Source organism: Pelodiscus sinensis, chromosome 16, assembly GCF_052426305.1.
Source record: "Pelodiscus sinensis isolate ZL-2025 chromosome 16, ASM5242630v1, whole genome shotgun sequence".
Classification (NCBI taxonomy): domain Eukaryota; kingdom Metazoa; phylum Chordata; order Testudines; family Trionychidae; genus Pelodiscus; species Pelodiscus sinensis.
This window is the reverse complement of record NC_143067.1, coordinates 17,334,264-17,348,705: the sequence shown is the minus strand read 5'-3', so window position 1 is coordinate 17,348,705 and position 14,442 is coordinate 17,334,264. Positions and strand designations below refer to the sequence as shown.

The window sequence follows — 14,442 nt, the reverse complement described above, 5'->3', positions numbered from 1 at the left end:
CTGTGGCGGATCACCCAGTTCCACAGGCGCACTGCTTCCGCACACAAAGTCCTGGACCGGGCCCCGCCTTGCCGGTTGATGTAGTAAACTGTGCATATGTTGTCGGTAAGGACTTGTATGGTGGTCCCCTGTATATGTTGGACAAAGTGGCGGCATGCGTTGAAGACTGCCCTGAGCTCCAGGAAGTTTATATGGAGTAGGGATTCCTGATGGGACCACAGTCCCTGAATCCGGTAGTGCAACATATGCGCCCCCCAGCCTATTAGCGACGCGTCCGTGGTCAATTGAATGGATGGGGGCTGGATCCGGAATGGAACGCCTGCTAGAGTATTGGCAGGTAGAGTCCACCAAACGAGCGATTTCCTGACTCGGGCAGGGATGGTTATGAAAGTGTTGATATTGGTAATGCCCGGTTTGTAGGCTATGAGGAGCCAATGTTGCAGACATCGCATGCGGAGGCGAGCATGGGCTATGACGTATGTGGTAGAGGCCATGTGGCCCAATAGTTTCAGGCAGGTAAGGTAAGGGACCTTCGGGGCTGTGAGCAAGACGTTCGATAGGTCTCGAATGGTGTCGGCTCTGTCCGTAGGCAGATACGCCATAGCAGTGGTAGAGTCTAGTCTGGCCCCAATGAACACGATGGACTGGGCCGGAGTTAGAGTAGATTTTGGCAGATTGATAATTAGGCCAAGGGTCTCGAAGATGCCTTTTGTAGTGGCAACTGCCATCTCGGCTTGTTCTCTCGAAGGTGCTGAGAGGAGGTAGTCGTCGAGATAAGGGAAGATGGTGATCCCCGCTCGACGGAGGTATGCCGCTATGACTGCCATGGTCTTTGAAAATACTCTCGGAGCTGCGGATAGGCCGAAGGGAAGTACCGCATATTGGTAGTGGTCGTCTCCGACGGTGAATCGCAGAAACCTCCTGTGAGCTGGATGGATAGGAATGTGGAAGTATGCGTCCTGCAGGTCGAGAGACGCGAACCAATCCCCCTTTTTTAGTGTTGGAATGATGGAACCCAGAGTAACCATCTTGAATCTGTATCTTCGCAGGTAGCGGTTGAGACCGCGAAGGTCTAGTATCGGCCTCCATCCCCCCGACTTTTTCTCTGTGAGGAAGTATCGGGAATAGAACCCCCTGCGATGGAATTCGGGAGGAACTATTTCCACCGCACCTATGGTAAGTAGGTGTACTACTTCCTGTCGTAACAGATTTTCGTGGGAGGGGTCCCTGAAAAGGGGTGGGGAGGGAGGGTTGGTGGGAGGCAAGGTGGAGAACGGAATGGTGAGTCCTGAGGTTACAATCTCCCTGACCCAGCGGTCTGTGGTGATGGCAAACCAACGAAGGGAGTATGGATACAGACGGCGGTTGAAGAGTTTGGTTACTCTCGCGTTGGGTTCTAGTTGAGGGATGGCTCGCAGACTCTCGATCAGTATGTCAAACTTGCTGTCTAGATTGTTGCTGGTTGTTGGCCTTGTTAGGTTGCTGGCGGCGACGTTGGGGGCGCTGCCTCTGTCTATGCTGGTCGTATGGCCTAAATCGTTGGTTGGTATAGTAGGAAGCCGAAGAAGGAGGCGGCCTCTGCCTGTTATATGGCCAGGCTCTCCTGCGCCTGAAGGGCGGGGTGTACATCCCTAGAGTTCTTAACGTATTTCTAGAGTCTTTTCCTGAGTGGAACACTTGGTCTGTGTTTTGAGCGAATAGGGATGCTCGGTCAAATGGGAGGTCCTCCACCTTAGGGTGTAGATCCTTTGGCACGGAAGCCAGGTGGAGCCAAGAGTCTCGTCGCATGACGATGGACGTCGCGGTAGTGCGGGAGGCCGAGTCCGCGATATCGAGGGATATCTGGAGCGCATTACGGGCCACTGTGTACCCCTCTTGTACTATGGCCTTCAGTACCTCCCTTTGGGAATGTGGGAGATGCTGTATGAGCGGCACTAACTTCGAATAGTTGTCGAAGTCGTGGTTGGCAAGATGGGCAGAGTAGTTTGCCATCCTCAATGTGGCCGTAGCAGATGAATAGACCTTTCTGCCTAGCAAATCCAAGCGTTTGGCCTCTTTGTCCGCGATAGAATTTCTCGCCTGCGCGGATCTCGCCTTTTGCTGTGCTGCGTCAACCACGATAGAGTTTGGAACAGGATGGGTAAAGAGAAACTCTGCATCCTTGGCGTCGATAAAATATTTCCTGTCCGTGCGTTTGTTGGTAGGAGGCATAGACGCCGGAGTTTGCCAGATGTCATTGGCTACCTCCAATATCGCGGCATCGAAAGGAAGAGCTAGCTTGGATTTACTAGAATGTTGTAAATTTCTGAGCAGCGGATGGTGTTTTGGAGGCGCCCCCGAGGTGCGTAAGTTTTGTGAATCCGCTACCCGTGTAAAAAGCTCATGGAACTGCTTATAATCATCTGCTAGAGGGGGTTCGTCGTTAAACACCGCATCATCAGGAGAAGAGGAAGCGACATCTGTCGGGGAGGCCACTGACTGGTGTTCCGCCACTGGTGACTGAGTGGTATCGTCCTGTGGGACCGAAGTCGTGGACGCATCTCCCGTAGGCGCTGGTGGGCGTTGAGCCGGTGGAATAGAGCCTTGGGTCGTTGGCGAATATATTTGCTGTCGGCTCGGAGACAAGGGTGAGCGCCTCGATATTGATCGTGAACGCTCCGAATGCGGTGAGCGGTGACGAGACGCACGATGAGAGTATTGTGGAGAATAGGACAGAGTGCTCCTATGACGATAATAGCGGGAGCGGGTAGGTGATCGAGGGGAACGAGAGCGGTACGAGTAACGGTACGGCGATCTGGAGTAGTATGATCGGTGATAGTGAGGCGGTGTGATGGACCTTCTCGGGGATCTATAGTAGCGGCGTGCAGGAGAATACTCGTGATAGTGGCTCCGCCGTCTTTGAGGTGAAATCGAAGGTCCAGGCGAGAAGGCTGCCCTGTCCGAACCTGGAGAAGGGGTACGAGGGTGGTGTGTTTTCCTCTGTGCCTTCGTCGGTACCGCTCTAGAAGTATGGGGGACCGGGCTATCTGGGATCGAAATAAGTGAGGCCCCATCAGAGATTTCCCCTGGAAGGCATGGTGATTGAGGCGCAGGAGGCGAGGAAGGCGGAAGCACTTCTTGTCCCGACACCTGAGGGTGTAAGGTCGTCGGATCCGGTGCCGAAACGGGAGACTGAGACGGCTGCTCCACTTCCAGCGATCGGTCGGTGCGGTGCGGTGCCGACGCGCCCTGAGGATGAGGAGTGGCTGCGTCGCTAGGCTTTGGATGGGATCTGGGTGCCGAGTGTTTCCTCGGTGCCATGTCCGGTGCCTTAGGTTGTTGCGGCTTAGGCTTCGGTGCCTGTTTAGGCTTCGGTGCCGGGCCGGCCACCGGTGCCGTCTTATTCGGGGCACGGTCATGCGCCGACGGTGCCGATTGCCTCGGTGCCGAGGACCGCACCGAATCCGGCTGCGGTGCCGCTCGGAGGCTCGGTGCCGCTGATGATGGTGCCGACTCCGGACGGGTTGGCGGGGCCGATGCCACAGAGAGTGCGGGGCTCGGCGCCGATGTGCTACGGGCTTTGGAAGGCTTTTCCATCGCCTGTGGGTGGCCCGACGCGGCTCTCGAGTCTGCCGCACTTAGGCTCCTGGACGAAGCGGAGGCCTTTTCTTTGGTCTTGTGCGTACCCTCGGTCTCTCGCTCTGTTGACGTCGGCGGCTGAAGAGCCTTGTTGAAGAGGAGCATTTTAAGGCGCATCTCTCTGTCACGCCTCGTGCGCGCCGTTAGCTTGGCGCAATGGCCACACTTCTGAGGGATATGGCCCTCCCCTAGGCAGCGAATGCAGCGGGAGTGGCCATCCGACACCGGCATAGCCTCGCCGCATGATGCGCACTTCTTGAACCCGGGAGAACCGGGCATGGTTCGCTGTGCGGGTGTAACCCCCGGGATTAAAACAGGGGGTTGAAGTAACAGGGTTTTTTTTTTTTTTTTTTTTTTTTTTTTTTAACAATTAAGCAATCTAACTAACTAACGATATAACACTGACTAACACTACGTTGGGAAGGGGCTAACTGGGAAAACAACTGAACATATATCTGATTTTTTTGACTAAACGATTTCTCCTCAGGAGAGGAGCGTGTTCCAGATCCGTCTGCGGCCGTGGACGGTTAGGAGGAACTGGCGGGTCGGACCGCGCGACGCAGAAAAGGCGCGAACGCCGCGGGACACACTGCGCACGCGCGGTCCTCCGGAGGGGGCTACTGCTACGAAGAAGTTTCCGGTTTGCGGCGCCGGGACGAGCCCGACACCTGTAGTGGAGCACCCACGGGGACATCACTCGAAGAAGAAGCAATTCTTCTGCTCTACTCTGCACTGATTAGGTTTCAACTGGAGTATTGTCTCTAGTTCTGGATGCCACATTTCAGGACAGATGTGGACAAATTGGAAAAGGCAACAACAACAAAAATGATTAAAGGTCTAGAAAACAATGAGGGAAGATTGAAAGAACTGGGATGGTTTTAGTCTAGAAAAGAGAAGACAGAGAGGACGTAACAGCTTCCAAGTATCTAAAAGGATGTTACAAAGAGGAAGGAGAAAAATTATTCTCAAACTCTGATGATAAGACAAGAAGCAATGGGCTGAAATTGCAGCAAGGGAGGTTTAGGTTGGACATTAAAAAAAAAAATTCCTAACTGTCAGGAGTAAATTGCCCATGGAGGTTGCAGGAACAGCATCATTGGAGATTTTTAAAAGCAGATTAAACAAAAACCTATCAGGGATAGTCTAAATAGTGCTTGGTCCAGTTATGAGTGCCTGCGGTTATAGTTGATGTCTTATCATGGTTCCTCCCAGTTCTATGATTCTGTGATATTAATGAAAGTTCCATTTCCTTAAGAATGTTATGACAGGAACCAAATACTTCCGTCTTGTAGAGGCTTGCTCAATTTCACCTGTTATAAAGATTTTTCTGAATCTCAAAGTTGCAGTCTATGTTATTTATTGTTTTCTGCTGCCAGCATGGGCAAAAAATGAAAAAGATTAAAAAAAAAAAAAAAACCCAAAACAGGGATTGAAAGTATTCTATGTGCTAACATTTCCTTTTTAAAAATTGATCTGATAGTAATGGTTTTGTTTTGGTCGAACTTGCTCTCCCCTTCCAAATGCTGCCCTGTAAATGAAGGCAGGACTTTCAAGTGCCCTGTCATTCTGACCATACAGTACTTGTTAACTTCGAGTAAAATTAAGCCCTTTGTTACACCTGAGCAAGTCACTACACTTAATGCAGTAACATGGGCATAAGTGAAGGAAGAACCCGGCCATTTGAGAATTATTTCACAAGTTTCTGTGTCATTTATTTGTATTTATCAAGTGCCTTGCACCCTGGGTGCACTTTTACGCTATATTAAACTACAGGCGGCCCCCAACTTGCGATGCAATTGGTTTCAGAGGAAGCGTCGCAAGTCAGGGGCATCATAATTAGAACCCGCATTTACGGTAGGCGCCGTGCACCATCATAAATGTGGGCCAAGGACATAAATCAGAGGTTTCCCGCCCCTTTTGCACTTACAAAAATGGTTATAAGTGCAGAGGGTCGGAACTCGGGAGGTCGTATCTCGGGGGCCTCCTGTATTCAAAAATGCCCATATACACAAAAGGATACAGTGTATTACTTGAACATCTTCTCCTGAAGCTAAATCTTTGCACAAGTCTCATCCGTACAAAAAAAGCAGGGAAAATTACTAGCTTTTTCATTGCTTTATAGATCAGTAAAATATAATAAAATAAACTGAAAATAATGGTGCTGGTGGTGAATTTGGAAGGGGTGAAGGAGAAATGTGCAAGGACCATAAAGTAAGGGTGAACTAACCAACAGCATTTTTCAAATGCTAAAATTAGTTTTAATGAAAGTCATGGAAGCATTATAAATACATTTATTACATTATGTCCAAACTGGTGGCGTATTAATTTTCACTGATACGATAGCCTACTGTGCTACTTCAGGTAAGTATCTCTGGGTCACTTCTGTCCTACTATTATTGATTCACTTGGTGAAGGAGGGTAAAAAGAGCACTTTTCTATGTTGGGAACTTTCCAGGAAAACTGGCAGTTTCTCCCTCAGACAATATTAAAGGTACAACAGCAAGATATCCTGAGTGAAATAAAAAAAGAAAAAATGTAAAAGGCTCCATTTGGCACTCTTTAATGGCCGAACAATAATAAAAAATGTGCAAAAAGTGAAAATATTAATTAATTGATATGGATGAGTACAGATGGGGAGCTGCACCAGTCCCCACAGATTAGCCATTAAGTGTGAGGCTTATCAGTAAACCAGTTAAACATTCACATCACTACTTGGAACCGTTAGCAATTATCTTTGAAAATGTATGGAGGACATGCGAGGTCCCAGAGGATGTGAGAAAGGCAAACATATTATCTATCTTTGAAAACAGAAACAAAGAGGACCCAGAGAACTATATACAGTAATTCCTCATTTAACACTATAGGATGCGTTTCTGAAAATGTTCGTGCTAAGCGAAAACGTGCTATGCAGGGTCAATTTTCCCATTAAAAATAATGGAAAAGTTGGGGGGTTATGTTTCAGGTGATGGTGGCAAAAATCAGTTTTTTGTTGGTGCTGGGTCATCAACACCAACATTAGATATCTAGCAACGCAAGATAACTAACACCACAAGTCGCCACAGTTTGCTAAAACACAAAGATAAACACGTGAGTGAGCGGAGGAGTGTTGTGACCATGTGTATTCATCCGCTCATGCCACTGTTTTCACCAACTTATACCACCGCATGAAGTAGTCCACCACTTGATTATTTTTGTGTTATTTCAGGGACGGTCGTGTTATTCAAAAAAAACATTCCCTAAAAAAAAAATCGTGCTATTGTGAAAACGTGTTAAGTGGGCACGTGTTAAATGAGTAATTACTGTACTAGTCAGCCTTCCTAGAATACCTGAAAAATACCAGAACAAATTATTAAACATTCAATTTGTAAGCATCTACAGGATAATTGGATTATAAAGAGTAGCCAGCATGTATTTTTCAAGAACAAACTAACCTAATTTCCTTCTTTGACAGTTGCATACCTAGTGGATTAAAGGGAAGTAGTAGATGTAACATATCTTGATTTTAGTAAGGTTTTTGACACAAGGTAGGGATGTTAAAATATTTGTATTTGTGTAAATGTGTAACTGCTGAATAATTCAGAACAAGGGGCTGGACTAAATAATCTCTTGCAGTTCCTTCTAGCCCTACATTTCTATGATCCTACACTGTAGAATCAAAGATCTCCTTCAAGTGTAAACATGTAATCGTGTGTGTGTGTGTGTGTGTGTGTGTGTGTGTGTGTGTGTGTGTGTGTGTGTGTGTGTGTGTGTAAGTAAAAACTGTGAGGGTTAACCAATGAGCCCAGGCTCACTGATTAACCATGTACTCAGATAACGTTTACATCCTTATTGTAAGGTGAGTACACAACTGGTTGAAAGACCATACTCAAAGAGTAGTTACTACTGGCTGGCTGTCAAAATGAGCAGAAACTCATTTTGGGATCCCACAGGGTGTCAGTTGTGATTTCAGTACGATTCAATCTTTTCATCAATTACTTTGATAGTGAGTGGAAATTATGCTTACAAAATTGGAAGACAACACAAAGTTGTACCTGGAGGATGCAATTATAATTCAAAACAATCTTGGAAAAACTGGAGAACTGGTATAAAATCAGCAAAATAAAATGCAATAATGGCAAACGCAAAGAACTTCATTTCAGAAGAAAAAAATGAACAATAATAAAATGGGGAATAACTGGCTAGTCAGTAATATTGCTGAAAAGGATCTGGAAATTAGAATGGATTACAAATTGAAAACTAGTCAACATGAAGTTGTGAAAAAGGCTAATATTCTGGAGTGAATTAACAGAAGTATCATATTTTTAAAAAGGAACAATCTATCTTGCTCTAATTTGCATTGGTGAGGCTTCACCTGGGAGTACTGGGTAATTCTAGGTGCCACACATAAGAAAGATGTGGACAAATTGGAGCAACTCCAGAGGATAGCAAAAAACATGATAAAGGGTTTAGAAAACCTGAAGAAAGATTTAAAAATACTGGGTATGCTTAGTCTTGAGAAAAGAAGACTGAGGGGCAACCTTTTAAGTTTTCAGATATGTTAAGGACTGTTATAAAGAAGACAGTGATAATTTCTTCTCTGTACCCATAAAGGTAGGGCAAGACCAACAAAGTAGATTAGGTGTTGCAGAACTATTGATATGGATGTTTTTAAAGTTTTTTCAGTTACAGACTAACATGGCTACCCCTCTGAGACTTTCAAAGTAGATTTAAGTTAGATAGTCAGAAAAATCTTCCTAACTATAAGGATAGTTAAGCACTGGAATGAGTTTCCAAAGGAGGTTGTAGAATCCTCATCACTAGTTTTTAAGAACACGTTAGACAACAAAGAGATTGGGCAAACATCTAGTAGGGACAGTCCAAGTTTACTTGGTCTCTAACTCAGGACAAGGGGCTGGACTAAACAATCTTTTGCAGTTCCTTCTAGCCCTACATTTCTATGATCCTACTCTGTAGAATCAAAGAGCTCCTTCAAGTGTTTATTTAATAATGATATTGTGGTCCTCTTACAACTTTAAGATCAAATCAAGTTCTAACATACAGGAAAACAATTGTGGGCATATTCAGCCTGTGATTTGAGAGCCAAGATAGAGGGTTTTCTTGCTCTGACATGACCAATAACAGAAACTCTGCAATCAGGACTTTCATTAGACTTGTTTATCTTCACATGTTAGTAGCTTTCCTAATCAATACGTATATTCTCTTCATATAGCCAGTGTCATAACTGCTTATTTTTCTGATTAAGTGCTAACTGCTTTTGACTCCTAACTCCCCAGCAGAACTAGCACAACCGTGAAAGAAAGGTTAATTAAAGTCTTGTCCTCACAGAAACATTCAGGAAATTAATCCATATGATGTAAAGGTGGATTATGGCATTAAAACCATGAAGATACCCTTATTCTGGCCTTAATTCTGTTTATCTTAATTACAAATTAATACACAGAGACCAGATGGATGAAGAAAGCTGCTAATACTTGCAAAAAAACCCCTTCTATTGTGAAATTCATGCTGGGAAGATTGGCATGAGAAAGAGAGGATTGCTTTTAGATAAGGAAGAAGGGAAAGGAATTTTAAGTCACTTCTGCTCCTTAAAGACAGTTACACTAAGTGAGGGCCTTTACTCTGGTCATTAGACAGTAGATGCTTCAGGCAAGTTTTTTTCCCCCTTAGATGTCAGTTAGAGACAGATTTGGGACAAAGGTCCACATGGCCATTTTACTAAGTCAGAGAGAGAGAGAGAAAGAGAGAGATACAGTGAAACATGAGATTAATTAATCATAAAAAGAAGGCAGGAATGAGCCAACAGATTATACAGTTAAACAAGTTTAACATTGAAAACCTGTAAGTAGGTAAAAGGCCACCGCTCTTGCTAAACTGGCCCAGAAGTATAAACATTTGTAGAAAAAGTCATGATGCATGAAGTCTGGAGAGACTGCCAACTACAATTAACTCTTGCATGCTTGGGCTAAGGCAAGAAATCAATCACACAAAGTATCAGCAAAACTTGACCGTGTGTTTTCTTGAATTCTAGTGTCACTGAGTAGATCAGCTCTCTCTCTGTCCTTCTGAAGTTTAACAGTCAGCCAATTTAATTTGTAATGGACTAAAACTTAAATATACACCTTTGTCTGCATGGAGACAAATTATAGCAGAAAATCATATCCAAGCCACCAAGCCATTGAGCTCTGAACCCTTCAAAACAAAAACACCACAACGCCATGTGAAGTGGAAAAAATTTAAAAAGGCTCCAGTTTTAAATATTCTCTGTAATAATAGGTTATGCTTGTGCAGTCGTTCTTGTGGGCAGCGTCCAGATACAGTTTTCTTAGAAAGTGTTCAGAACAAGTGTCTAAAGCAGATCTTTAAAAGCAATATGATGCATCAGTGCTGGAAGGCGAAAATTGGTAGGATCAGCTGTAAAAATCATTTAAGCATCAGTCACTACCTATGCTCAATAACAGTTGTGAACAAAAAAAAAAAAAAAAGGTTTTCCCTGTCTACACTGGCTGGTTCAGTGGTTGAAAAAATGTCATGGGCCTTTCATTTAAAAAAAAAATCTGATATGCCAAATTTAACACTGGGACAGCTATTAAGTCAAAATTTAAGTATGCTGGTTATATCAAAAGAGGCTCACACTTCCTTTGTTAACAGAAATCTTTTAGGCACTGCTGCAGAGAAGCACAATGGTACATATTGTTCCTGCTATTTATTTTTAAAGGGTTTCTTTCCGTTTCCTCTTGCTTTCAGCAGGCAAAAAAATATCACAAGATCTTGACAAATTTACATATGATGTGCAGCATAAGAGACAGAAACTTTCACACTATCACTGTTCCTGCCTCATAGACACATTTCCAGCAACTTAGATAGAGATGATGTAACTTTTTTTTCAGTCTCTCCTTCTACACTAATCTCCTGTCTGGCTAATCTTCCTCATTTTCATGCATCTGAATTCTTGGCCTGTGTATTCTAATAATCCTAATTAAACTGTACACTCTCCACCACAAGCACTTTTGCATTCCAAATGTTTAAAACAGCACATACATTTATGACTATATATAAAGAGAAGTAGGCTGCAGAAGCCAAGCATGGATTCCTTTGCAGACATCTAGATATTCAATTAAAGAGATCATCAGCAAAAAGCAGCACAGACCTCTCTGTGCCAACCGGGTTGTTTCACTTGTAAATATCAATATTTTAAAAATATTAATATTTGATAGACATACCAGATTCACAAATGCATAAATCAGAAGTTTCACTTGATTTAATAAGACCAGCAAAAACTATGTCCTGGCATATATAAACAGTCTCTGTAATTTGATAGCACCCTGTGAAATAGAAAGTTGATTACTACAATACTGTATGTTTCTCTAGTCTAAACAAAAGCTCACTATTGTAATCATTTTAGTTTTCTCTGATATTTACATAGCAATGATGTGTTAACGAATAGAAATCTCTAAATAAACAAATAAATAAAATAAAGGTAATATATGCAAGTGATCCGAACAATCAGAGAAAAGTCTGTTTCATGTCAAGAGGAAAAAGTGTAGGGCTGATGCAGTACAGTAAGCAACTCAAGATGAACAGGTCCCTCCAGCTAGCTGTGTGCCCAGTACTGGATACACACAGTCCCTCGAGCAGATCGCTAGGATTAAACATAGAAGGCAGGTGTACTCATGGCCATGCAATGCCTCCCCTCCTTCAAGCATACCTATTGTAACACATTAGGCAACTATGGGCCCACTTTTCCCCTTCTACCGAGCTTCAGGGCTCCCATCCGCAGCACAGCTCAAGCGAAACAAGCCCTGCAGCCAGCAGACACTAGCTCCCCCACTATGACAGAGGGACTGACATGCAGACTGCCCCGTGTCATGCGTCAGGGACCAGGAAGTAAAGCGCAGCCTCTCCTTGTCTTATCGATCATCTGTGCATCAAACCAACAGATCATCCAGTTACTCCCGTACCCCTGGGGCACGACAGGCTAGTCTCCAGGGGTTACCGATACTCAGACCCCCTACCCCAGCCCCCTCAGTTCCTGCGCTGGCCCCACATTGCTAGCGCTCCCCTCCACCCCGTGCCCCCCAACATCCCTCCCAGCAGCTCCCCGCTTCTCGGCCCAAAGCCCTTCCCACATCTCCATCACCCCAGCAGCCTTCACGCCCCGCCTGCCTACTGCTCAGCGGGGCCCCGGCCCGGGCGCACCTCGGTGACGATGGTGGAGAGGTAGAGCTCCCGGCTGTACTCCCAGCCGTCCAGGCACTTCTCCTGCTCCAGCTGACTCAGGTCCACGTCCCTGCCGGGCTGCAGCCCCAGCGCGGAGAAATTGGCCAGCGCGGCCAGGCGGTAGCGGCGGCACCTGCTGGGCCCCTCCCGGCCGCCCGGCACCTCGCGGGGGATGCTGGCGTCGAGCCACTCGCGGCTCAGGTTGGCGCCGGGGGGCAGGCGGCAGCGGTGCTCGGGGACGCCGGCCAGGAAGACGATGGAGAGCCCGGTGAAGCCATTGGGGACGATGCTGGCGCTGAGCAGGAAGAAGATGAGGCGCTGGAAGGGGCCCCACTCGCCCAGGAAGGCGGTGACCCCCTCGTAGTCCCGCATGGCGGGGGCGCAGCGGGCCTGTGGGCCCGGCGCTGAGGGAGGAGCGGCGGCGGCGACACGCGGCCCCTTCTGGCGCGCAGAGGGAGCTGCCGCAGCAGAGTCCCGAGCGCCGGCCGGGGTCGGGCCTGGCGGGAGGGGTGGGGCTTGTTGTCGCACGGCCCGGGCGGGACAGGTGGCGTAGCCGCTTCCCTGCTGCCAGGGCGGACGCCGGCGCGGGGGGCGTCTCCCCTCGCCGAGGCCTGACGCTGCCCATCCCGAGCGGGCGGCCGAGACCAGCTCGGCTCCCAGGCTCACTCCCCGCGGCGGCCCCGAGCTGGGAGACGTTCGGCTTCCGTAGCCCCACGCCCTTGGGGGCGCCTCAGGCCCCGTGTCCGCAGAGGGAAGCCAGGCCGGGGCCCCAGGAATAACGCGGGCCAAGGATGAGACTGCCTGTCAGCGCGGAAGGGGAGCCGCCCCCGGGCTGGGCCCGGGTTAGGGGAGACAGCCCCAAGCCTGTCGAACTGCCATCTCTCCCCCGTTGAAAGGTCTGCACCTGATTCTCCCTTCCCCCCTTGTCAGGCCCCTGTGTAAAGTGAGGTCCTAATCTAGGGCCAACCAGTGCCTAGCCAACCTCCTTCCCTAGAGTCTAGTTTAAGACTGCGAGTAACAAGTAGGACGGTAGTGTCCAATATACTAGCCCCTAGCCACATTTAGCCAGTTGAGGGTGGCCAGTGGGCTTGAAAAATGTGGCTAACTCGCCACACTCAACCAGCCAAATAGGCACATTTGTTCATGCCCCACTGTAACAACTACTGCTTCAGAACTGGTTGAACACCGGAGGAAGGATGAGCAGGTCAGACATCTCAAGACAATTTGCTGGCACCCTTCCCCCACTTTGAAATGCCATAGGTATTAGCAATGTTTTATTTAAAAAAAAGTGCCAGTATTCCAGGGGGAAAGTTGTTGAGCAAAAAAATCGCCCCAGGAAAAGGTGCCGGTACACCCGAAGGGAATGCAATTCATTTCAGTTATGCAGGGAAAATATGCAGGGGCGTACTGTCACAAAAAAGAGCACTGGGTATTAGGGATATTAAAAAGCATTTAATAGGGTAACCGTGTAGCCACTAAAAATATTCATAGTTATATGCACTGTGGGCTCTGCAGTATAAAGGTTAGCCTTGTTTATATTACAAAGCCCACAGTCTCCCTGGCAGCAGGGCCACCAGCCACTGCTGACCAGGCTTCTATAAATGAGGCTTTGCTGCAGTAGCAAAGCCATCTCACTAGGAGTGGAGCAGGTGGCCCATGCCTGCCCTATTCCTAGGGAGGCAGCTTCACTGCCCTAATGCAGCAAAGCTGCCTCCCCATGAAGCCGGCTGAGTTTAACTGACACCCTTAATCAATAAGCATCAGCTTATCAGTTAAACAGTTGGTTAAGCTCTAATATGTATGGCTTTAACCAGGGCCATCCTTAGGAGTTATGTAGCCCTATGTAGTACTGATAGCAGCCCAGGATGGGCCAACGATTTTTCAAAGCTGTGACTTTTGTAATCTTCAGCCACACACTAGTGAAATATTTTTAAAGCAAATTTTAAACTCAGGTCCTATAGACCAGTGTTTCTCAACCTTTTAAATAAAGTACCTCCTTTAAAAAAAAATTATAAGTACCCCCCAGTACAGTGTTCAGACACACAACATTTTTTCCTACCATTGCAACACATTTGTTTAAACAACTTAATTGTAGCCAGGTGGGCAATGAAATTTTCGGGTGTAAAAAATTACCAAAATAAAGCGCTGTAAAACTTAACACAAAAATTCAGTTCTCTCCAAATTTCAGTTGTGTTGACATACCCTCCCAGAATTCAGTTGAGTACCCCTAAGGATACTCATACCACTGGTTGAGAAACACTGCTGTAGACCAACACCATAAATACAGAAACTGATGGTATATACCTACTTGTCAAATGCCTGTTAAATGTTTTCATTATCACTTCGATAGCTCTTTCACAGTTTCAGTGTTCTGCTCATAGGTCTGACAGGTTTTTTTCACTTTCAAGTTAACCTGGTGAGTCTGTCCAGCGTTAGACTCACCAGGCTGCAGCAGCCACATAACAGAGATAGGAAAGGGCAGACATTAAGACCGAGCGGTATCTCAAATTTTCCGGTGATCTATGCTGCATATGGGTGAGGACAGCCCTGGCTTTAAATGAAGAGAGATGAATTTACCATAAAATGCCTGCTAAATGCACACTGTCT

At 46.6% G+C, this 14,442-nt stretch overlaps 1 protein-coding gene across 1 annotated transcript in view; it reads right to left on the bottom strand.

The window, feature by feature from the left end:
• Positions 1 to 12,343, bottom strand: part of LOC102446851 (organic cation/carnitine transporter 2) — a 65,158-nt gene extending 52,815 nt beyond the window's left edge. The window contains exon 1 of the mRNA XM_075900351.2: positions 11,815 to 12,343. Within this exon, the coding sequence (XP_075756466.1) occupies positions 11,815 to 12,207 (393 nt within the window). The 5' untranslated portion in view covers positions 12,208 to 12,343. The remainder of the gene's footprint in view (positions 1 to 11,814) is intronic.
• Between the last annotated feature and the right edge of the window lie 2,099 nt (positions 12,344 to 14,442).